This window comes from Carassius carassius, chromosome 30, assembly GCF_963082965.1.
Source record: "Carassius carassius chromosome 30, fCarCar2.1, whole genome shotgun sequence".
NCBI classification, from domain to species: Eukaryota; Metazoa; Chordata; class Actinopteri; order Cypriniformes; family Cyprinidae; genus Carassius; species Carassius carassius.
The window spans coordinates 24,500,608-24,520,178 of NC_081784.1; the positions used below are offsets into that span (position 1 = coordinate 24,500,608).

At 38.6% G+C, this 19,571-nt stretch overlaps 1 protein-coding gene across 2 annotated transcripts; it reads left to right on the plus strand.

Annotated features, from left to right (window-relative positions):
* Positions 1-9,884: 9,884 nt before the first annotated feature.
* On the plus strand, positions 9,885-15,009 carry LOC132110956 (delta-like protein D). 2 transcript variants are annotated; one of them, XM_059518095.1, is made up of 11 exons: positions 9,885-10,394; positions 10,502-10,798; positions 11,184-11,244; positions 11,334-11,591; positions 12,197-12,257; positions 12,375-12,505; positions 12,613-12,782; positions 12,876-13,092; positions 13,189-13,993; positions 14,083-14,188; positions 14,277-15,009. In XM_059518095.1, exons 1-11 carry the CDS (start codon positions 10,347-10,349, stop codon positions 14,280-14,282), a joined length of 2,160 nt encoding a protein of 719 aa, XP_059374078.1. In that variant the 5' UTR covers positions 9,885-10,346; the 3' UTR covers positions 14,283-15,009. The 2 variants fall into 2 exon arrangements, with proteins under 2 accessions (XP_059374078.1, XP_059374077.1); XM_059518094.1 differs by lacking the exon at positions 14,277-15,009 and having other exon boundaries at positions 14,083-14,197.
* The last annotated feature ends 4,562 nt before the right edge of the window (positions 15,010-19,571 follow it).

Sequence of the window (19,571 nt, forward strand, 5' to 3'; positions counted from 1 at the left end):
CTGGAGGTGAGGCAGGCCCAGCTGAGAGAGCGGAGAGCCGCGCTGGAATCATCCCGGGCTGACGCTCACAAGTCCGGGGTAAGTATACAGCGTGCTGCTAACAGTCCCACCACGTCTACTCCGTGTGTTTCTCTGCACAGGCCCGGTGCACCCAGGACGCGATCTTCCCAGATCGTCCTTCACTGCGACGCCGGGACACCACAGACCCTGGGTGCATCCACAGCGGAGGACGCGAGCCGGGTCCCGGGCGACGACTTCTCCCCCTCCTGCCTTCCAGATCTCCATCCGGAACCACTTCGCTCCCCTCCGCAAGACAGGACGCGACGCTGTGATCATCGGAGACTCCATCGTCCGACACGTAAGTGCTACGTTAGCCGAAGGTAAAGTGCACACTCATTGTTTGCCTAGTGCTCGTGTTCTCGATGTTTCTGCGCAGATACCCGCGATCCTGAAGGCCGACGAGAGCCCCAGTGCTGTCGTGCTAGCGGTCGTGCTGGAACTATTGTTCCAGCCGCCAAAGAAAGATTCGCAAATAACCTGCCTGATCTATCTCAACTGCTATTTGTACCCAAAAATACACATGAACTAGATGAAATGACTGACAACATGGGCATTATTTTCTCTAATAAATTAGAAGCTGTTGCCCCCATCAAATTGAAAAAGGTTAGAGAAAAACATACTGTACCATGGTATAACAGTAATACTAACTCTCTCAAGAAAGTAACTCGTAGTCTTGAAAAACTAACTTGGAAGTTTTTAGAATTGCATGGAAAAACAGTATGTCCAGCTATAGACAGGCTCTAAAAACTGCTAGGGCAGAGCATATACACAAACTCATTGAAAGTAACCAAAACAATCCAAGGTTTTTATTTAGCACAGTGGCTAAATTAACAAATTACCAGACGCCACCTGATTCAAATATTCCACTAACGTTAAATAGTAATGACTTTATGAATTTCTTCACTGATAAAATAGATAACATTAGAAATACAATAGCGAATGTAGATTCTACAGCGTCTAACACTTCAGTTTCATCCATCGCACCTAAAGATAAACTGCAGTGTTTTACAAATATAGGACAGGAAGAGCTAAATAAACTTATCACTGTATCTAAACCAACAACATGTTTATTAGATCCTGTACCCACTAAATTACTGAAAGAGTTGTTACCTGTAGCCGAAGAACCGCTTCTCAATATCATTAACTCGTTGTTATCTTTAGGTCACGTCCCAAAACCATTTAAGCTGGCGGTTATCAAGCCTCTTATTAAGAAACCAAAACTAGATCCTAGTGAACTGGCAAATTATAGGCCTATTTCAAATCTTCCATTTATGTCTAAAATTTTAGAAAAAGTTGTGTCTGCTCAATTGAGCACCTTCCTGCATAAAAATGATCTGTATGAAGAATTTCAGTCAGGTTTTAGGCCCCACCATAGCACAGAAACTGCACTTGTTAAAATTACAAATGACCTGCTCCTTGCGTCAGATCAAGGCTGCATCTCATTTCTAGTCTTACTTGATCTTAGTGCTGCGTTCGACACCATAGATCATGGCATACTCATAGATCGATTACAAAACTATACAGGTATTCAAGGGCAGGCTCTAAGATGGTTTAGATCCTACCTGTCCGATCGCTACCATTTTGTTTACTTAAATGGGGTGTCATCTCATTTATCATCAGTAAAATATGGAGTGCCACAAGGATCCGTCCTAGGTCCCCTTCTATTTTCTATATACAGTATATGTTGCCCCTTGGTAATATTATTAGAAAATACGGAATTAGCTTCCACTGTTATGCTGATGATACTCAGCTATATATCTCAACGAGACCAGATGAAACTTCCCAATTATCTAAGCTAACAGAGTGTGTTAAAAATGTAAAAGATTGGATGACAAATAATTTTCTCTGAGATATTAATTATTGGACCAAAAAACACCACACAGAATCTTGTAGATTACAATCTGCAACTAGACGGATGTACTGTTACTTTCTCTACAGTCAGAAATCTGGGTGTTATATTAGACAGCAATTTGTCTTTTGAAAATCATATTTCCAATGTTACAAAAACTGCATTCTTCCATCTTAGAAACATTGCCAAGCTACGAAACATGTTATCTGTTTCTGATGCAGAAAAGCTAGTTCATGCTTTCATGACCTCTAGACTGGACTATTGTAATGCACTTCTAGGTGGTTGTCCTGCATCTTCAATAAACAAGCTACAGGTAGTCCAAAATGCAGCAGCTAGAGTCCTTACGAGGTCAAGAAAATATGATCATATTACCCCAATTTTACAGTCTCTGCACTGGCTACCTATTAAGTTCCGTATCAGTTTCAAATTATCATTACTAACCTATAAGGCCCTAAATGGTTTAGCTCCTGTGTACCTAACTAGCCTTATACCACGCTACAACCCATCACGCACCCTAAGGTCACAAAACGCTGGACTTTTGGTAGTTCCTAGGATAGCAAAGTCCACTAAAGGAGGTAGAGCTTTCTCACATTTGGCTCCCAAACTCTGGAATAGCCTTCCTGATAATGTTCGGGGTTCAGACACACTCTCTTTGTTTAAATCTAGATTAAAAACACATCTCTTTCGCCAAGCATACGAATAATGTATCTTTTAAATTGTGAGTGTAGTTGCATCTGATCTAATGTGCATTTTTATTCTTTAGCTTGGGTTAAACTAATTTTACTTTGTTGGAACATCAGCTATGCTAATGATGTCTCTATTTTGTTTCTATGTTTTGCCACGGGATTTACATCCAGTGGTAACTAGGATTTACACAAGCTCCAGTCTGGATCCAGAACACCTGAGAAGAGATGATGCTGACCCTCAGAGGACCCCAGATGATCCTAACCTTGAATCAACAAACAGAACTAACAATTATTGCTACATGTGTGACTGCATCATATAATAACTATTAATTAATAATATTGATAGTTCATCGTCTAGCTGACTACGTCTTGTATTATTATTATTATTTTTTATTTTTTCTAAAATCCTGTCAAATGTGCACAAACTACTAGCTACTACTAAATATTGTAGAAACATAATTTTCTGTAAAGTTGCTTTGTAACGATTTGTATTGTAAAAAGGGCTATACAAATAAACTTGAATAAAATTGAATTATTATAGGTGAACATATAGGTCCATATATATGTGCATATATGTACCTAAATAGGTATATGTATGCACATATATATGTGTACATATATGTACACATATGTGTAAATATATGTACATATGTGTATATATATATATATATATATATATATATATATATATATATATATATATGTACATATATGTGTACATATATATGTGTGCATATATGTACATATAATATAGGAAAACGGCCATTTTTATATATGTCGCATATATTAAGAACCTATATCAAAACCTATATTGAAACATATATGTTTATGTAGGTTTTTTCCATGTGGGCAAGCTCAGAAATATATTTCAAAATCATGTTGAATGCTTTGTAATGCAGCAAAATGCAGATCAAACCAAATGGCCTTTTTCTTTTTATCACAAAGCATCTGTGTAATATAATCACTGAGGAATTTCAAAAGAGCAAAGAGAATTACGTACACTTGAAAACAGAACATAGATTTCTTAAGATTATCAGAGGATTATTTAAGGCTGCGAAACATTTTTCACGTTTAGAGCCCTCATACAGTAAATGACTAAGGACTAGACTTTCAAGTTGTTAACAATAAATTAATGCAGTTAACAATAAATCAATGCAGGAACGAATGTCTTGTTAGGACATGCATGACGAATCAAAACAATATGTGATTTTTAAATACAGTAGCTCAAAATATTAACTATGTCTGATATCTTTTATCTAGATGGAATCATTTAATAAAGCTACAAAATCATAGTTGGTGTCCTTCAAATACTACAGTACATGATTTTCTGTGAAATCTGTCAACTCTGACTGGCCACAGACTGCAGACTAGCTTTAACATTCGGCAGCTAGAGTTGCAGACTGCAAATCAGGGTAAAGGTTATGATGAGCAAATATGTAGAACATAACTAATGATATACGTCGATGCTTGAGAGCTTTTGGAGTGAGTCCTTAAGAGGATGTCCTGCAAAAACGAACCATTCTTTGACTGACACAGTGTGACCAGAACAATCTATAAAACAAAGAGAGTAGTCAATATAAACTGAGAGTAACAACGCAAAAAAATCCCTTAAAAGCGGCACAGAAAGGGCATTTGTGCAATAGGCTTGTATGTTATGAAATAATAAGACTGACACAGCCTTTCCAAAATTACAGTGTAGTCTTGAGTGTTTGAAATCTGATATGTTTTGTCCCCTTCAGTCTGGCCCTTCTTTTCAACGGCGTGTTGCGCACACCACAAATATTGGACAGAAACAAAACAATTCCCAGAATACTACAGAGCAAAGGAGATTTATTTTCTGTTAACGGCACAGTAAGAGGATAGCCTACATTTCTGTACATCAACAAAATGCCTATGTTAAGGAAAAATACAAATAATATTTAAATTAAAATAATAATAATATCCAAAGATCACTTTATAAAAAATTAAATCTTGCATTTCTTCACAAATTCACTTGACAAAAATGCATCACACTTCCCTTAACTATTTTTGACCAATGTATAATTATATAAAAAAATATATATATAATTTTGAAGCAGTTTGTAGCTTCTGAAAAATGTAGTAGTCAAACGTAATTAGTAAAACTTTTAATGAACATGGAAATTTCCATGACTTCTAAAGATTTTTACTAATTATGTCAAGCTCAGAAAAACTGATTTAAAATTGATTTCGTCACATTTGTCTTATCTTTCATTTTAAGTTTGTTTTATTTTTAAATCTTGTTATTTGATTGTCTTTTTAAAAATTGCCTTTTTTCAGTTTAAGTAATTGTAGTATTAAAAATATTATATTTCAGTTAGATGCCAAAGCAGTATTTAATTTCCATGAATAACTTATATCTAATATTTAAATTTCATCCCATCTTTATTTCAACGAATGAGTTTATTTAACAACAGCAAACACTGCTGGGAAATATTTGTAATGCTTTTTTGCAGACTACTTTATTTATAAAGGAGAAATCGATGTTGGATTGTAATGTAAACAAGTTGCATCAGTTGCAAACAAGTTACAACATAACAGAAATGCATCATACATGTTACTGCACTCCACGACTCCATCATATAACACATTATAGATCAGGAAACACTCTGCCCTTGTGTGCTTTTCCATCACTGCCTGAAAGGAAACACTTAGCAAGAGTACAAACAAAGCCATGTTACGTCTTGTGGGTCTGATGCTTGGTGAGTGAAAATGTTTCCTTTTTGCATTTTCTCTCATTTTATTACTATTTTTAAAAGACAAATTACATTTTCAACCAAACTTCTTAATGTTAATATACCATAAAAATTCCATAGGGTAAATTTTAGATCTCATATTTTCAATGTGTCCTCAACATTTTGTAGCCCAAACGATTTCATATGATGCATTTTAAAATGATGCATTCTTACATGTATTTTTTTCTCATTCATTAGGATAATTAAAGTAATATGAATAAACGTTCAAAAAACACTTGTGTGTGTGAATGCTTGGAACTTCACTGTTGCAGTGACGCTGTCAGTAAAGATATGGAACACTTGAGTCCTTCATCACTTAAAGGGGTCATATTGATGCGATTTCAAGTTTTTCTTTCTCTTTGGAGTGTTGCAAGCTGTTCATGAATAGATACAATCCCTAAAGTTGCAAAGACTAAAGTCTCAAACCCAAAGAGATATTCTTTATCAAAGTTAAGACTCATCCACGACCTCCTGAAACACCTCGTTTAAACACGCCCCCACATGTCCACGTCACTATGTGGGATGATTTGCATAACTCACCCCAAATGTTCACGCAAAGAATGAAGGCATAACATTGATTCTCGCTGTTGTATTGTTGTTGCCGGCACCATGTTGTGGCGACACTGTTTTGTAGTGAAAGCGAAAATACTTTGTTTGGTCTTCCCAAAGGACACAACTAGAAATCAGAGGTTAAGTTGTATTTACAACACTGTTCCAGAACAGTTCAACCCAAATATTCAGATGTGTGCAGTGCATTTTACGGAGGACTGTTTTCTGATCCTGGAGAGAAGACTACAGTGCTGCCGCTTCTCACTCACAGCCTGTAAGTACGTTTATATATGTAAAGGATTTGCCACTGATGATTCAAACATGAGTTTTGAGAAGTTTAGAGTATTGCTTGTAGTTTGTCATTTTTTCCAATCACAAACACAGACATGGTTTTATGTATATGCAGCGAGATGCAGCACAACACGTAAAAAAGACAGTATAAGTCATTATAATCAGTAATTATGTCCCCACTAGTTGCAACAAATGGTTTGTTTGTAATGGGTTTTATTGTTTTTGTCTTGTAGCACCGGTGTTCTGACCAGGGCACGCATAAGGGGCATAACATTTCAATCACATGCTTGGGGTATTCGGCCAATCACAACACACTGGATAGCTGGCCAATCAGAGCACCAATAAGCTTTGTAAAAAAAATTATGCGTTTCAGAAAGGCAGGACATAGAGTAGAAACAATAAAGTACAGTATGTGGAAAATAATGTTTTTTTTTTTAAACCATAAAACACATAAACACATTTCATTACACCAAATAAACAAAATAATGTTCTTTTTAGCAAAAATGCTCATATAAGAATAAGGACACTTATACTTGAGTACAGTAGGTCAGCCCCCAATCTGATATGGGATTATTTTTATTGGTATTTTAATTAATTAATTATTTATTTATTTTATTAAAATTAGCTGTGATAAAAACTTTACATTTAAGTTTAGATTTCCCCCCTCCACATTTCAGTTGTTTATGCTATGAATCATACCTGCATAATATAAATAACAGATGTGTTGTCACATTTGGCCAACGCGGGATTTCAATGTAGCCTACATGAGCAGCACAAGTTTTGGGCCAATTATTGATTTTTCTTCCTCTTTTAACCAAAGTTTGTCACATAAACAAAACCACTCCGGGGAAAGGGGCAGATGGTCCCTAAAGGACGATGGCACGCGACAGTCCTCAAGCCTGTTGAATAGTTCACTCACCCCTCCTGCTCTCTCTCTCTCTCTTAGCCTCACGCACACAAACGCACGCACGCACGCACGCACTAACTCTATCAAGACTGTTAATCAGGACAATAGCTCGCGTACACCAATACAGTCAGTGGCAAACAACAACAAATTAAACTTAAGTTATTTCATAGACTGGATGCATCTTTTTCGCTGTACATTTTAATGTTTCTTCTTGCTTGTTGCTGCTTTTTTTCCCTCATAATGAATGCGCCACCCGAGTCACGCGACACATCCATTGTTATTTTAGTCAGTGCAAGTCCTTGCTGCGTCATGATGGGTATAACCTACTCTTACTATGGTGTGTCCTTTTCCTGAACACAACATAAGTATTCACATGCATGATGCCATTACACTTTCATCGCCTCCGCGTCTCCTGTTGTGTATATATATATATGGATGCGCGTTCAGGGTGGAAAAAATCTCATTGAGCATCATTCGCGCTTTACTTAATTTGACCGATCGATTCGCAGACACTATCCCACAAGACGTCACTGCTCGTGTTCCCACGGTCACTTACTGCAGCTTCCCTAACCATATGGCCCAGCAGCGGCATTCATGTGCGTGCTCGTGCTTTCAGTCTCATGTGGAGAAGCCTGCGCGTGCGCGGCTGCGCGCTGCCCGGGGAGGCAGTAGAGACATGCAGTTGTGATGTGAAAAAACGCCATTTGGTCGAGAGCAGATGGTTGGCTTGGGGGCTGTCCGCGTCTTCAGAGAGAGTCCCCGAGGGCTCCCCTTGTATTCAGAATCAATGAAAATTAAAGCGCAAAGAAAGATGAAGAGTCAGACCTCGAGTCCAGGCTTTGTTCGTCGCAGCTACTGGTGGGCAGGAGTTAAAGTACAACAGCCCCCTATAGAAACACTTAAGTTAAACAGTCTCCCCATAGTCCACCTTCAGAAAAGAGGAGGAATGCGAGAAAGGAGCTTTCTGCTTGATTTAACCAGGCCAGAATTGCGTGGCATAAATTATGCTTGAAAAGAATAAGCGAAGTGGGCATAAATCTGAGGGTTTTCAACATGCTTTTCAGCGACGCTTTGCTGGGGTAATCGGGAAATGTGTGCAACGTCAGGTCAAAGAATTGTGGGTGAAAGTGTGATGATAGCTGTGTGACACGGTTCCGCTCTTATTTATGGCCAGCGGTTCAGTAACTAACTGCGGAGTGTGTTGCTATGACACCTGTCGCATTGCAAGTCCATGATTTGTTCAGGAAACGCATTCGATAATTAAAAAAGTATTTATGTATACTTAAACTAAGAGTGAATTACTTTATGAACAATTTTCATCAAGTCCCAAAACCGATAACGCGCACTAGTGCGCGTAACTGTGTCACTGATGCACCATTGTGGCGTTCCTCTGGAACGCTTTTAATTAACGCACTAATGAAGACCACCCTCGCGCATCCACACAAACAAACGCTCGCGAGACAGAGCGAAAAAAATCGAGATCTGGATTCATTTAACAATATGAAAGAATAAAAGAACGCATCGGGAACTTCCTCGTCAAATTAAACGCAAAATAATTGATAAAACACCAAAACAACAGAAGCTGCTAGGTACTTTTGTCAGGGATGACGTGTAGAGAGGGGAGCTCTTTCTCCCCGCAACATTGTGAGGGGAGCAGGTGCTGTGGGAATTACCATACAGCTGAGCACAGAGAGAGAGAGAGAGAGAGAGAGAGAGAGCGAGAGAGAGAGCGCTCATTCTTCCCTCACACAATAACAAAGTGCCTTAATGACAGCCACGCGAACGACACACACCAGAATCGCGGTTACAATCCAGTTTAGAGAATTTAAAGTCACCAAAACTCAAACCACTGAAACGAAGTGTTTTAAAACTCTGAGAAGGTTCATTGGTGCTTTACACGACCTAATTATGTGAGGCACCCAAGTATTGTTAAATCTGAAAATTGCCAGTGAAAGTAAAATGTTACAGAAAAACCGGTTAACTGCAAGTTACCTTCTCAAAATTGGAAATATTTTATTACTGATATTTATTTTTATTATTTTTTTTAAAAGTTGAATATAGTTTTACTGTAAAATATGTTTTAGTGGTAAACCTTATTCAATTAAGAAATATTTATACACACGCATAATCACGAGGCAGTTATCTAAAATAGTGAATGAAAATAATAATTGTTTGTTTTTCTGTTTTGCTTCTTGTTATTTACTTCATGTTTGCAACATTTCATGTGGCCTCCTATTTTTATTATTAACACATTTTACAGTAATATACATTTAAAAATTGCAATTTGTTTGTGTAAACATTATACAATGACTTTTTATAAAAAAAATTAATCCAAAAACAGAAAAAAAAGGTTAGCACCCAAAACGTTTTAATGACTATTACACGACAATAGACAGTTTTCAATATGAAGTCATGATGCAATGAAAAGCCCAGGGGAAAAAATACTGCACTTTTGTCCTGTTATTAGGAATGCGACATTCCTGCAATGTGTGATGCAATTTGTGGTTTAATGTCAGAGTGGGATGTACAGGATTCTCAAGGTTGCTTATTTTCCTCTATGCAAATTAGACTCTCTCTCTCTCTCTCTCTCTCGCTCCCAGTGGCAAAGAGTTGCACATTTTACAGCTCAGTGACCATTTGCCGATTTTTTTCTTTCTTGGGGGGTTTGGGGTGGTGTAGATTGAAAAGTGCCCCTTTGTGACAACCAGAGCCAGATTGGGGAGTAGCTCATTTGCATCTCATTACCCTAGCAGGCCCTGCCTGTATATAAGCGGCTGCAGGAGGACTGGGACATTAAAGACGCACAATCCAGTCAGTCTCTCACATGGAAACAAGAGCACGTGAGGAAAGTTTGGATCATTTCCAGCCATTTGTATAAACGGAAATAAGCGATAACCGTGCGCCTGGGGTTTCTGCACTTTTTTCGTCTTCCTAAAGAATCCGCAAGTGGACCGCAAACTTTTGACAACTTGGAGTAATCATCGTCTGAGGGAATTTCCTGTTCGTCCCCCTTTTGCGCATCGTGGTTTCCTCTTTATATTCGTATTTGGGATTTAATTGCTTGATTTATTTATTTTTTTAAACAAGAGGGACTTTGATGGGCTTGCACGAGCAGATTAAGTGAACACAGAGCATCAACCAGAGCTGCCTCCCACTGAGTGGAGAACTTCGGGTCTCAATGATTTATTGAGACACGGTCTCATACAAGTGCCTGGCCCGTGGAGCTTACCATAGTTCAGATCCTCTCCACCATGGGACAACTTATGATAGCTGCTTTGCTTTGTCTCATGATAAGCCAGGTAATTAAAGTCAGCGTCTGTTTTAATGTATGTGAGCAATGATCTCACAATAGATGTCTGCTGCCTTGTGGTGGCAACTTTTAGTAACGAGTCCAATTTCTTTCCAGGGGTTCTCTTCTGGGGTTTTCGAGTTAAAGTTGCAGGAGTTTCTTAACAAGAAAGGGGTGTCAGGCAACGCGAACTGCTGTAAAGGATCCGCGTCAGATACTCAGCAGTGTGAATGCAAAACCTTTTTTAGGATTTGCCTGAAACACTACCAAACCAATGTGTCTCCAGATCCTCCATGCACCTACGGTGGCGCAGTTACACCAGTGCTCGGATCAAACTCCTTCCAAGTTCCCGAGAGCTTCCCTGACAGCTCCTTCACCAACCCCATCCAGTTCCAATTTGGGTTCACATGGCCGGTGAGTAGATTAATGTTTAACCTTTATACATTATACTTTATATTTGGATAAATGTGTAAATTTAACTGTGGTTTATAGCATGTTTAACATATAAAACCCCAAAATAATGACTCATAAGGACTCAGGATGTGGGTATTTAGTGGTGTTGGTGGGGAGGGAGAAGTCAAATCCCCTGGGCTGGAATATAATTGTTAGCTCAGTGTGAAATTCCGAAACCTTACATTTTACCGCAATAAGTGTGAAATCGGAGAAATGAGGCTTGAATCCCCAGTGCGATCACACCTCAAGCCCTTCGCATCTCCCGTTATATGTAAAACAGCGGGGAGGTGTGGAGGAATGCGCTTGTCGATTCAATTCATATTAACGCTGTTTTTTTATATTTCAGGGAACTTTTTCGCTGATTATCGAAGCGTTGCACACCGATTCCAACGACGATTTGTCGACAGGTAAGGAGAAAATGCACTGAATGAGAGAGAGCTTTTTAAGCCATCACTGTGCGACAAACGAGATAACGCTGAAATTAAACCGTCCACAGAAAACCAAGAGCGTCTGATCAGTCGTATGACCACGCAGAGGCACCTAACCGTGGGAGAGCAGTGGTCCCAGGACCTCCAGGTTGGTGGGAGGACAGAGCTGAAGTACTCCTACAGATTCGTTTGTGATGAGCACTACTACGGCGAGGGCTGCTCGGTCTTCTGCCGCCCCCGAGACGACACTTTCGGCCACTTCACCTGCGGAGAGCGCGGAGAAATTATCTGCAACCCCGGATGGAAAGGACACTACTGCACAGAATGTAAGTAGAAAAGGATATATAGCATTATTTTGCCTGCATTTGAAAAGAGTTAGTGCGCATATTTTCGGTATTTCACAACAACAACAAACTTCGTCGCTATGGTTGCAACAGGCGTTTGTGTGATTCAAATGAGGAACGTTGGCCAAATAATGGCACGCGTGCCATAGATTAAATGTAACGCCTGATTGGTTACTTGGCAGAGCGCTCGGCGCTGATTGGCTCAGAGCGGTGAGGTATTGTTGGAAGGGGGCAGCTGCAGAGTGAAGGTAGACAATAGAGCAGCTGTCCTGCACTGGCACCATGTGCACCAGCTGTCCACCCTTATCTGCGCAGACTCTGGGTCGTTATGGTTAGGGGTTTGGATGAACAGGGTGAAAAAGAGGACTTCTGACCCACAGTTAGGGGAGAAAGGGGCTTTTGTTTGGGAAGCTTTTGTATAAGTGCAACTGTGTTAACTAGAGTGTCCTTCCAATGGTAGTGAGAAGAATTATTTTTTTTTTTTGATAAAAAAGTAGCTTTGTAAAACCGGGTTGTTACTGTACTGGAATAATAATGGTGTCGGAAAAGAACTGGTATTAATAAATACATCTTTTTTTTTTTTATAGCAATCTGTCTTCCCGGATGTGATGAAGACCATGGGTTTTGTGACAAACCTGGTGAATGCAAGTAAGTGTAATGAAGATTTTCAGTTCTTTGTTTAACACCTTTTTTTTTTTCTTTTTTTTTTTTTTGATTACGACGGAAGCTAACAACATACTAACAGTTCCTCTGTGATGTTTTTAGATGCAGAGTGGGATTTAGTGGGAAGTATTGTGACGACTGCATCCGCTATCCGGGCTGCTTGCATGGCACCTGCCAACAGCCATGGCAATGCAACTGCCAAGAGGGTTGGGGAGGCCTCTTCTGTAACCAAGGTGAGCCTTTGACACCGTAAACTAAGTAGTTGATCAAGTTGTTGGAGTTGTCCATTGACACTAGACGCAGCAGGAGACTAACCTACATGTTTTATTATGTGTTGCAGATCTCAATTACTGCACACATCACAAACCCTGCCAGAATGGGGCCACTTGCACCAACACGGGCCAGGGAAGCTACACCTGCTCATGCAGACCTGGCTTCACTGGGGACAGCTGTGAGATTGAGGTCAACGAATGCTCTGGCAGCCCATGCAGAAATGGAGGCAGTTGCACTGTGAGTTGCAGCAAATGTATTTCATTCTCTGTGTATGACTTGAGTTTTGTTCAGTGTCCTAACTTCTCTTCAATCCTTCCTTGGATTTCAAAGGATCTCGAAAACACCTACAGCTGCACATGTCCTCCTGGTTTCTATGGAAGAAACTGCGAGCTGAGTGCCATGACTTGCGCCGACGGCCCTTGCTTCAACGATGGACGCTGCGCTGACAACCCTGAAGGAGGATACTTCTGTCAGTGCCCTGCGGGCTACGCTGGTTTCAACTGTGAAAAGAAGATTGATCACTGCAGCTCCAACCCTTGCTCAAATGGTACTTTGAATGCTTCTATTCTAATGCCTCAATTGCTCACTGTGGGTTGTTTGAATCGGTTGTCTCATGCCTTCTGTCCTGCTTCTTCTCCTCCAGGGGCTCAGTGTCTAGATCTCGTGGACTCGTATCTCTGTCAGTGTCCTGAGGGTTTCACTGGAACGCACTGTGAAGACAACATCAACGAGTGCGCAAACTATCCCTGCCAGAACGGCGGGACGTGCCAAGATGGACTCAACGACTACATCTGCACCTGCCCGCCTGGATACACAGGGAAGAACTGCACCTCTGCTATCAACAAGTGCGTCCACAACCCATGCCACAATGGTGCCACTTGTCACGAGAGGGACAGCCGCTATGTGTGCGCTTGCATCCCGGGTTACGGAGGACGTAACTGTCAGTTCTTGCTCCCAGAGAACCCACAGGGACAAGCCGTTGAGGGAGCCGACAAAATATACTCTTATGATGAGGACGATGGCGCCTTTCCTTGGACGGCGGTTTGCGCTGGGATTATATTAGTGCTTTTAGTCCTGATCGGCGGCACGGTCTTGGTCGTCTACATCCGTCTTAAGCTACAGCAGAGGAGCCAGCAGATCGATAGCCCTAGTGAAATCGAGACCATGAATAACTTGACCAACAACTGCAGCCGAGACAAGGACTTTTCCTTAAGCCTCATCGGATCCACGCAACTGAAGAACATCAACAAGAAAGTGGACCTTCAGAGCGACTCCGCGGGCGGGGAAAAAAACGGATTCAAATCTCGTTACTCGCTAGTGGATTACAATCTTGTTCATGAGCTGAAGCAGGAGGACGTGGGAAAAGAGGACTCTGAGAAGAGCGAAGCAACAAAATGCGAGGCTCTCGATTCCGACTCTGAGGAGAAGCACAGAAATCATTTAAAAAGGTAAATATTGTTGCGTATGGATTTCGGCTACTAAAGATGACCATTGGGTGTTGTTACCCAGTACTAAAGTTGCTTCTTTTTATTTTCAGCGATCCTTCAGAGAGGAAACGTACAGAATCTTTGTGCAAAGACACAAAGTACCAGTCAGTCTTTGTTTTATCAGAGGAGAAGGATGAATGTATTATTGCAACCGAGGTAAGTTGAGAACCACGCTTGCAGTCATGAGAAGTTAGTCTGCAAATCTAGATTTCTGAACGCTAAATTTATGCTGTTCTTGTTTTAGGTGTAACACCACAACGGAGCTGTAGCTCGTCTCGTTCTACAGGAGGTTTTACTCCAGTAATGCTGCTGAAACCAGAAGGAAGGTTTCCTTCATGTGACTGCTGCTGTGAAACTTATGTTGAAGGTGATATTCAGAATGAGCTGGTTCTCAACTGAAGTAAACACAGTGACTGCAGGAAAAGGACGTTGGGCCATACTGGCTCGGACTCTCAAAGTTTGTTTCCCAGGAACGTGCCAAATGGACTCGCTGCACTTCCTGTAGGGACGGTTTTACCTCATTGCACTATGATGGGTTGTATTTTTAATGTATTTAACACACAATTGAATCGGATACTGTGTATGCATCTGCACTGACTGCAGTGTGTATCTGGAAGTTCTCTGATCATAACATGGATCAGAAGAGGGAAAACACTGCCATCAGTTATGTTTGTGACTGATTTGTTTTTTGAAAGCTTGTATTTCTTTTATTTAAGCGTTATTTGTGATCGGCGTGTTTGTGGTTTCTTTTTTCGCATGTGTGAAGTTTGATGTAATTTAAAATCTTTTTTCATTTTGAAAATTTGTCTATTGTAAATAAGGCACTTCGGGTCGATGTGACTGTTTTCTAATGTAAATGTATTTAAACATGCTGTCAAAATGTACAGGAACTGTTTTTATGACTGTTGCCCATGAAAAAAAAATCTTAAATCACCTTAATATTTTTCCAAATAAATCCTGTATGAAATATCAAGAAACTGGTCAGATATTACTGAGTTAGCCATCTTTGAGTCATCATCTCCAGACTTATGTGACAAAATGATTATGTTTTTCCTTTCTACCTCAGTAAGTGAGACAAAGACACACCCGGTATCACAAATTACAGCCTCGATCCTCGGCAGGATATTTTTGAAATGTAAGAGCTCTTTGACAAAAACATCCAAACCATTTTTAGCAAATGGTTTGGTTGAAGTTTCATTTAGGCCGACCAGTTAGGTTTTCTGTCAAAGCTGTAGCCATGCTCATTATGTGAATTACACAGAGAACACGAGCACTTCCTTAACATCCTAATGTGAATTAAATATGCAGTACTTTCATTTTTACAATTCAAAACAATCTGCAAGCCAAACTAGATATTTAAAGATGCCATTAGGTTTGTTTTGTTTAAGCAGACAGTTGAACAGCATTATGAAGTCATTCTACTGGTGATATGACACTTCAATTAAAGGAAAATTATTCCAGAACATAAGAGCATGCAATGGCATGCAAAAGTTTGGGAACCGCTAGTAGAATCTGTGAAAATGTGAATAATTTGAACAAAAGATCATACTAAATTTATGCTATTTGTTATTTAGTACTGTCCTGAGTAAGATATATTACATGAAAGATATAGTCCACAAGACAAAAAAAATAAAATAAAATTTTAATAAAATTAAATTGGTGGAATTATTAGAATATTCCAAAGTTTGGGAACCCTTGGTTCTTAATACTGTGTGTGGTTGGATGATCCACGACTGTCTTTCTGTTTTGTGATGGTTGTGCATGAGTCCCTTGTTTGTTCTGAACAATTAAACTGGAAACTGTTCTTCAGAAAAATCCTTCAGGTTCTAGAGATTTCTGCTGGAAAGGGTTCAAATATGCAAAAGATGCTGGAAAACTGAAGTATCTGCAGGACCTTTTTTAAAACTTTTGAACGGGGTTATTTTAAGTCTTATGGACTAAATGTAATAAATCTTAAAAATTACATTAATATCTTATGTAAAATATCTTACTTAATACAGTACCAAATAAAAAAATATTTTTTATTTTGTTAAAATTATTCACATTTTCACAGATTCTGCAAGGGGTTCACAAACCTTTGCATGCCACAATACATTATACCATGCTTTTAAAAATGAGACAAGATAATCAGCCAACCATTTTTGTACAGAACAACTCTTAGAAACATTAGCAACTGTCAACTTACACTATGCTCCTATCTTTATTTCATAGATCCATTTACCTTAATTCTGACTATGTTTGAAATAATGTATGCGTTTGTGAAATTTTGGTATATAGCAGCTAGGTTAAGCATGTAAGTGTTGATATACAATAGTCAAAAAGTTCAATAAATATTGCTTAAGTTGTTTAAAAATGTAAAAAGTAATTAATTACTATCTTACTGTGTCTGATATTTTCTTTAGATCAATAACTGTGAAAGTTAGCAGTGACTTGAGCTCTATAGAATTTGACGAGTCTTTATCTGTGGGTTCAGAGAGGATACATTCGCTGGTATTACCCAACTGTTGGACAGTTGCTTTCACATACCACGCTAAGCTTTTAACTTAACTTTTTTCACTCGCACAATAGGATTTCGCTGAGTTGGAAAAAATCAGGAGACAGGCCTAAAGCAGCTCTTTTGTTTCTTCATTCAGTGTAGGCCTGACACACTGCTCAGTAGCCTGCGGCAAATATCTTCTATCAGATCTTTTTCAGTTGTGTGTTTTCAACAGTGTTTGGTGTTTTATTCATTAGATATAATCTCGTTTAAAAGCAAAAAAGCACAAGAACATTCAGAATATTCTTAATAGTCTCATCAGGTGCAAAGGTTTAAAAATGATTACATGCTGCAAGTTGTGCTATGCATTACACTAAAAAATGTGGTAAGCTCTAGTGTAAACAGTTTTTATACAGTTTTCTGTTTATCACTGCAGTACAATTCAATGTTTTGTTCCTCATTAGCTGGTCCTAATTAATCAAAACACATTTTTTAAGAAGCAGAAGTCATCTTAATTGGGTAATGAACGGAAACTGCAACAAATATATATATATATTTTTTTAATTCTATATGATCCAATGGCAAAAGTCAAAATCCATGATAGGATTTCATTGACTTTCCAAAAAGATGAAAGAAATATTGAGAGAATGATTACAGTCAGAATCAGAATTGTTAAAGAAAGATGTGCCATCATCCCCGTTGAAAACTTTGTTAGTTATTATTATTTTTTGCTGGAGAATTATTAGCAATATTATGATTATTTGTTTCTTATAAACACACAGCTTTTCACATGATGTTAACTGATGGACTGGAGTGGTGTGGATTACTTGTGGATTATTGTGTTGTTTTTATCAGCTGTTTGGACTCTCATTCTGACGGCACCCATCCACTGCAGAGGATCCATTGGTGAGCAAATAATGCAATGCTACTGTACATTTCTCCAAATATGGCCCGAGGGTGAGTACATTTTCAGCAAAAATTTTCATTTGTAGGTATCCCTTTAGCCCTTTAACCAGTTTTCTGAAATTTAAGAAATTATAACAAAGTATAGTGTTATAAAAAAAAAAAAAAAAAAAAAAATATATATATATATATATATTAAAATTTTTGATAGATTTACAATGTATGAAATGCCCCATCACAGTCTATCAACAGGGCCATTGTTAAATCAAATATTGGTGTTGTCCGGGTCAGTACTTTCAGAGATCTGTGCATATATTTACATTTACATTTACATTTATTCATTTAGCAGAAGCTTTTATCCAAAGCGACTTACAGATGAGGACAGTGGAAGCAATCAAAAACAACAAAAAGAGCAATGAAATATAAGTGCTATAACAAGTCTCAGTTAGGTTAACACAGTACACGTAGCATGGGCTTTTAAATAATATAATAAATAAAAAGAAAACAGATAGAATAAAAAAAAGGATAGAGCAAGCTAGTGTTAGAGGTCTATACACACACACACACACACACACACACATACACACACACACACACTAAATATATATATATATTTATATGTATGTAATATATATGACCTTAAACAATGAATAAAGGTGAAGGTCCAGGTGTTGTAAATGCTGGATAGCTCCGCCAACAGTGAAATCCCATTGGTCCAAAATCCCACTCCAATCCTCAGATATGTTCTGATTGTGACACGCCATGCAGGATTTTCCTTTAGTGAAAAAAAAAGAAAAAAACCTTGTGAAGCCAATCCTGTTTTTTCACTTTTTATTCATTTATTTCTTGGCATGTTTTCTGTTTCTGGCTATATATTATATTATAGCGTTTCCATGTGCTGTTTAACCACAGACGCTTTGTTCTGTTCTGGTTATTATGTCTTTTATAAGCAGGACGCTACCATGAAGTACATTAACATGACAAGAGAAGAAAAGAGTTTCAGCTGAGCTTGGTTGTTTAAGTGTTTCCACGTCACAGACAGATCTCGTCACAGATTATAGCTTCTCTTTCTGTCGTATAGTTGCTGTCTTTCTTCTTTGTTCTGGGAAGCGATGAGTGATAGTAGTGTACGGCATGCCTCGCAATCGGCCTGTATGTGCAACCTTACTTCTGCTTGGCGTAGTCCCTATAAAGCTATTTTCTGCTGCCAGTCCCTTCAATGGCAAGTGAAATTTTGACAGATTGCGGTGAGAGGGGAACACGAGCATCTGTAAAAGGATTTGGCCACAGGGATGACCCAACCTTTGTTCAGGCGTACTGGTCACCTGTCAGACCTCACAATGCAGAGCCGCCCCCTTTCAACTCTTGCAACCTGGACCCTTAGATCTCATTTGCTTTGGTAGAGAAGCGATTCAGAGTCCTGCAAGGAAAGTTTCGGGGAACAAAACTGTTTAATCCAGGACAATTGAGAGCAAACAAAAAGAAGTCAGTGGGTGGAAGAGCCACTGTTGGTACACAGAATGTCAGTGAAATGGACCAATGTGACATCTGGAGGACAACTTTCATCCTCTTCTATCAAAGCTATTCACCTTTTGTGGGCTCACATACTTAAACAGAAACCGCTTTAAAAAGTGTGCTTTTTCATAAAATTCAATAAAAAAGATTTCTTTATTAAATAATCATGTGGGAAAGCACATTTTTGGATAATCTAGTAAATGAAATATTTCACAAACAAAATGCACTTTGATTATTTTGTTATCTTATTTGGATCTTGATGGACAAAAACCAGAAGACAAAGGTTATTCATTACAAATGAATGATAAATGTGATTTGAAACAAAAACAGCTGCACAGAAAACTTCAAAACATAATGATTCACAGAGTAAAAACATAAAAAAGTTGAAGTATAAGATCGACTGTTGATAAGTAAGCTGATTTATTGAATATATTGAATATATATATATATATATATATATATATATATATATATATATATATATATATATATATGAATACATAAAATGTACTTGCAGATAATAGAATATTAATGAAATAAAAAGTCACTTAGAAGAGAGTACACCTTCTTAACACACTCAAGTGCTGTTTTAAATGCAACTTTTAAATGCAAAAAGTTTTACTGTAAAGTACATTTTAAATTGGT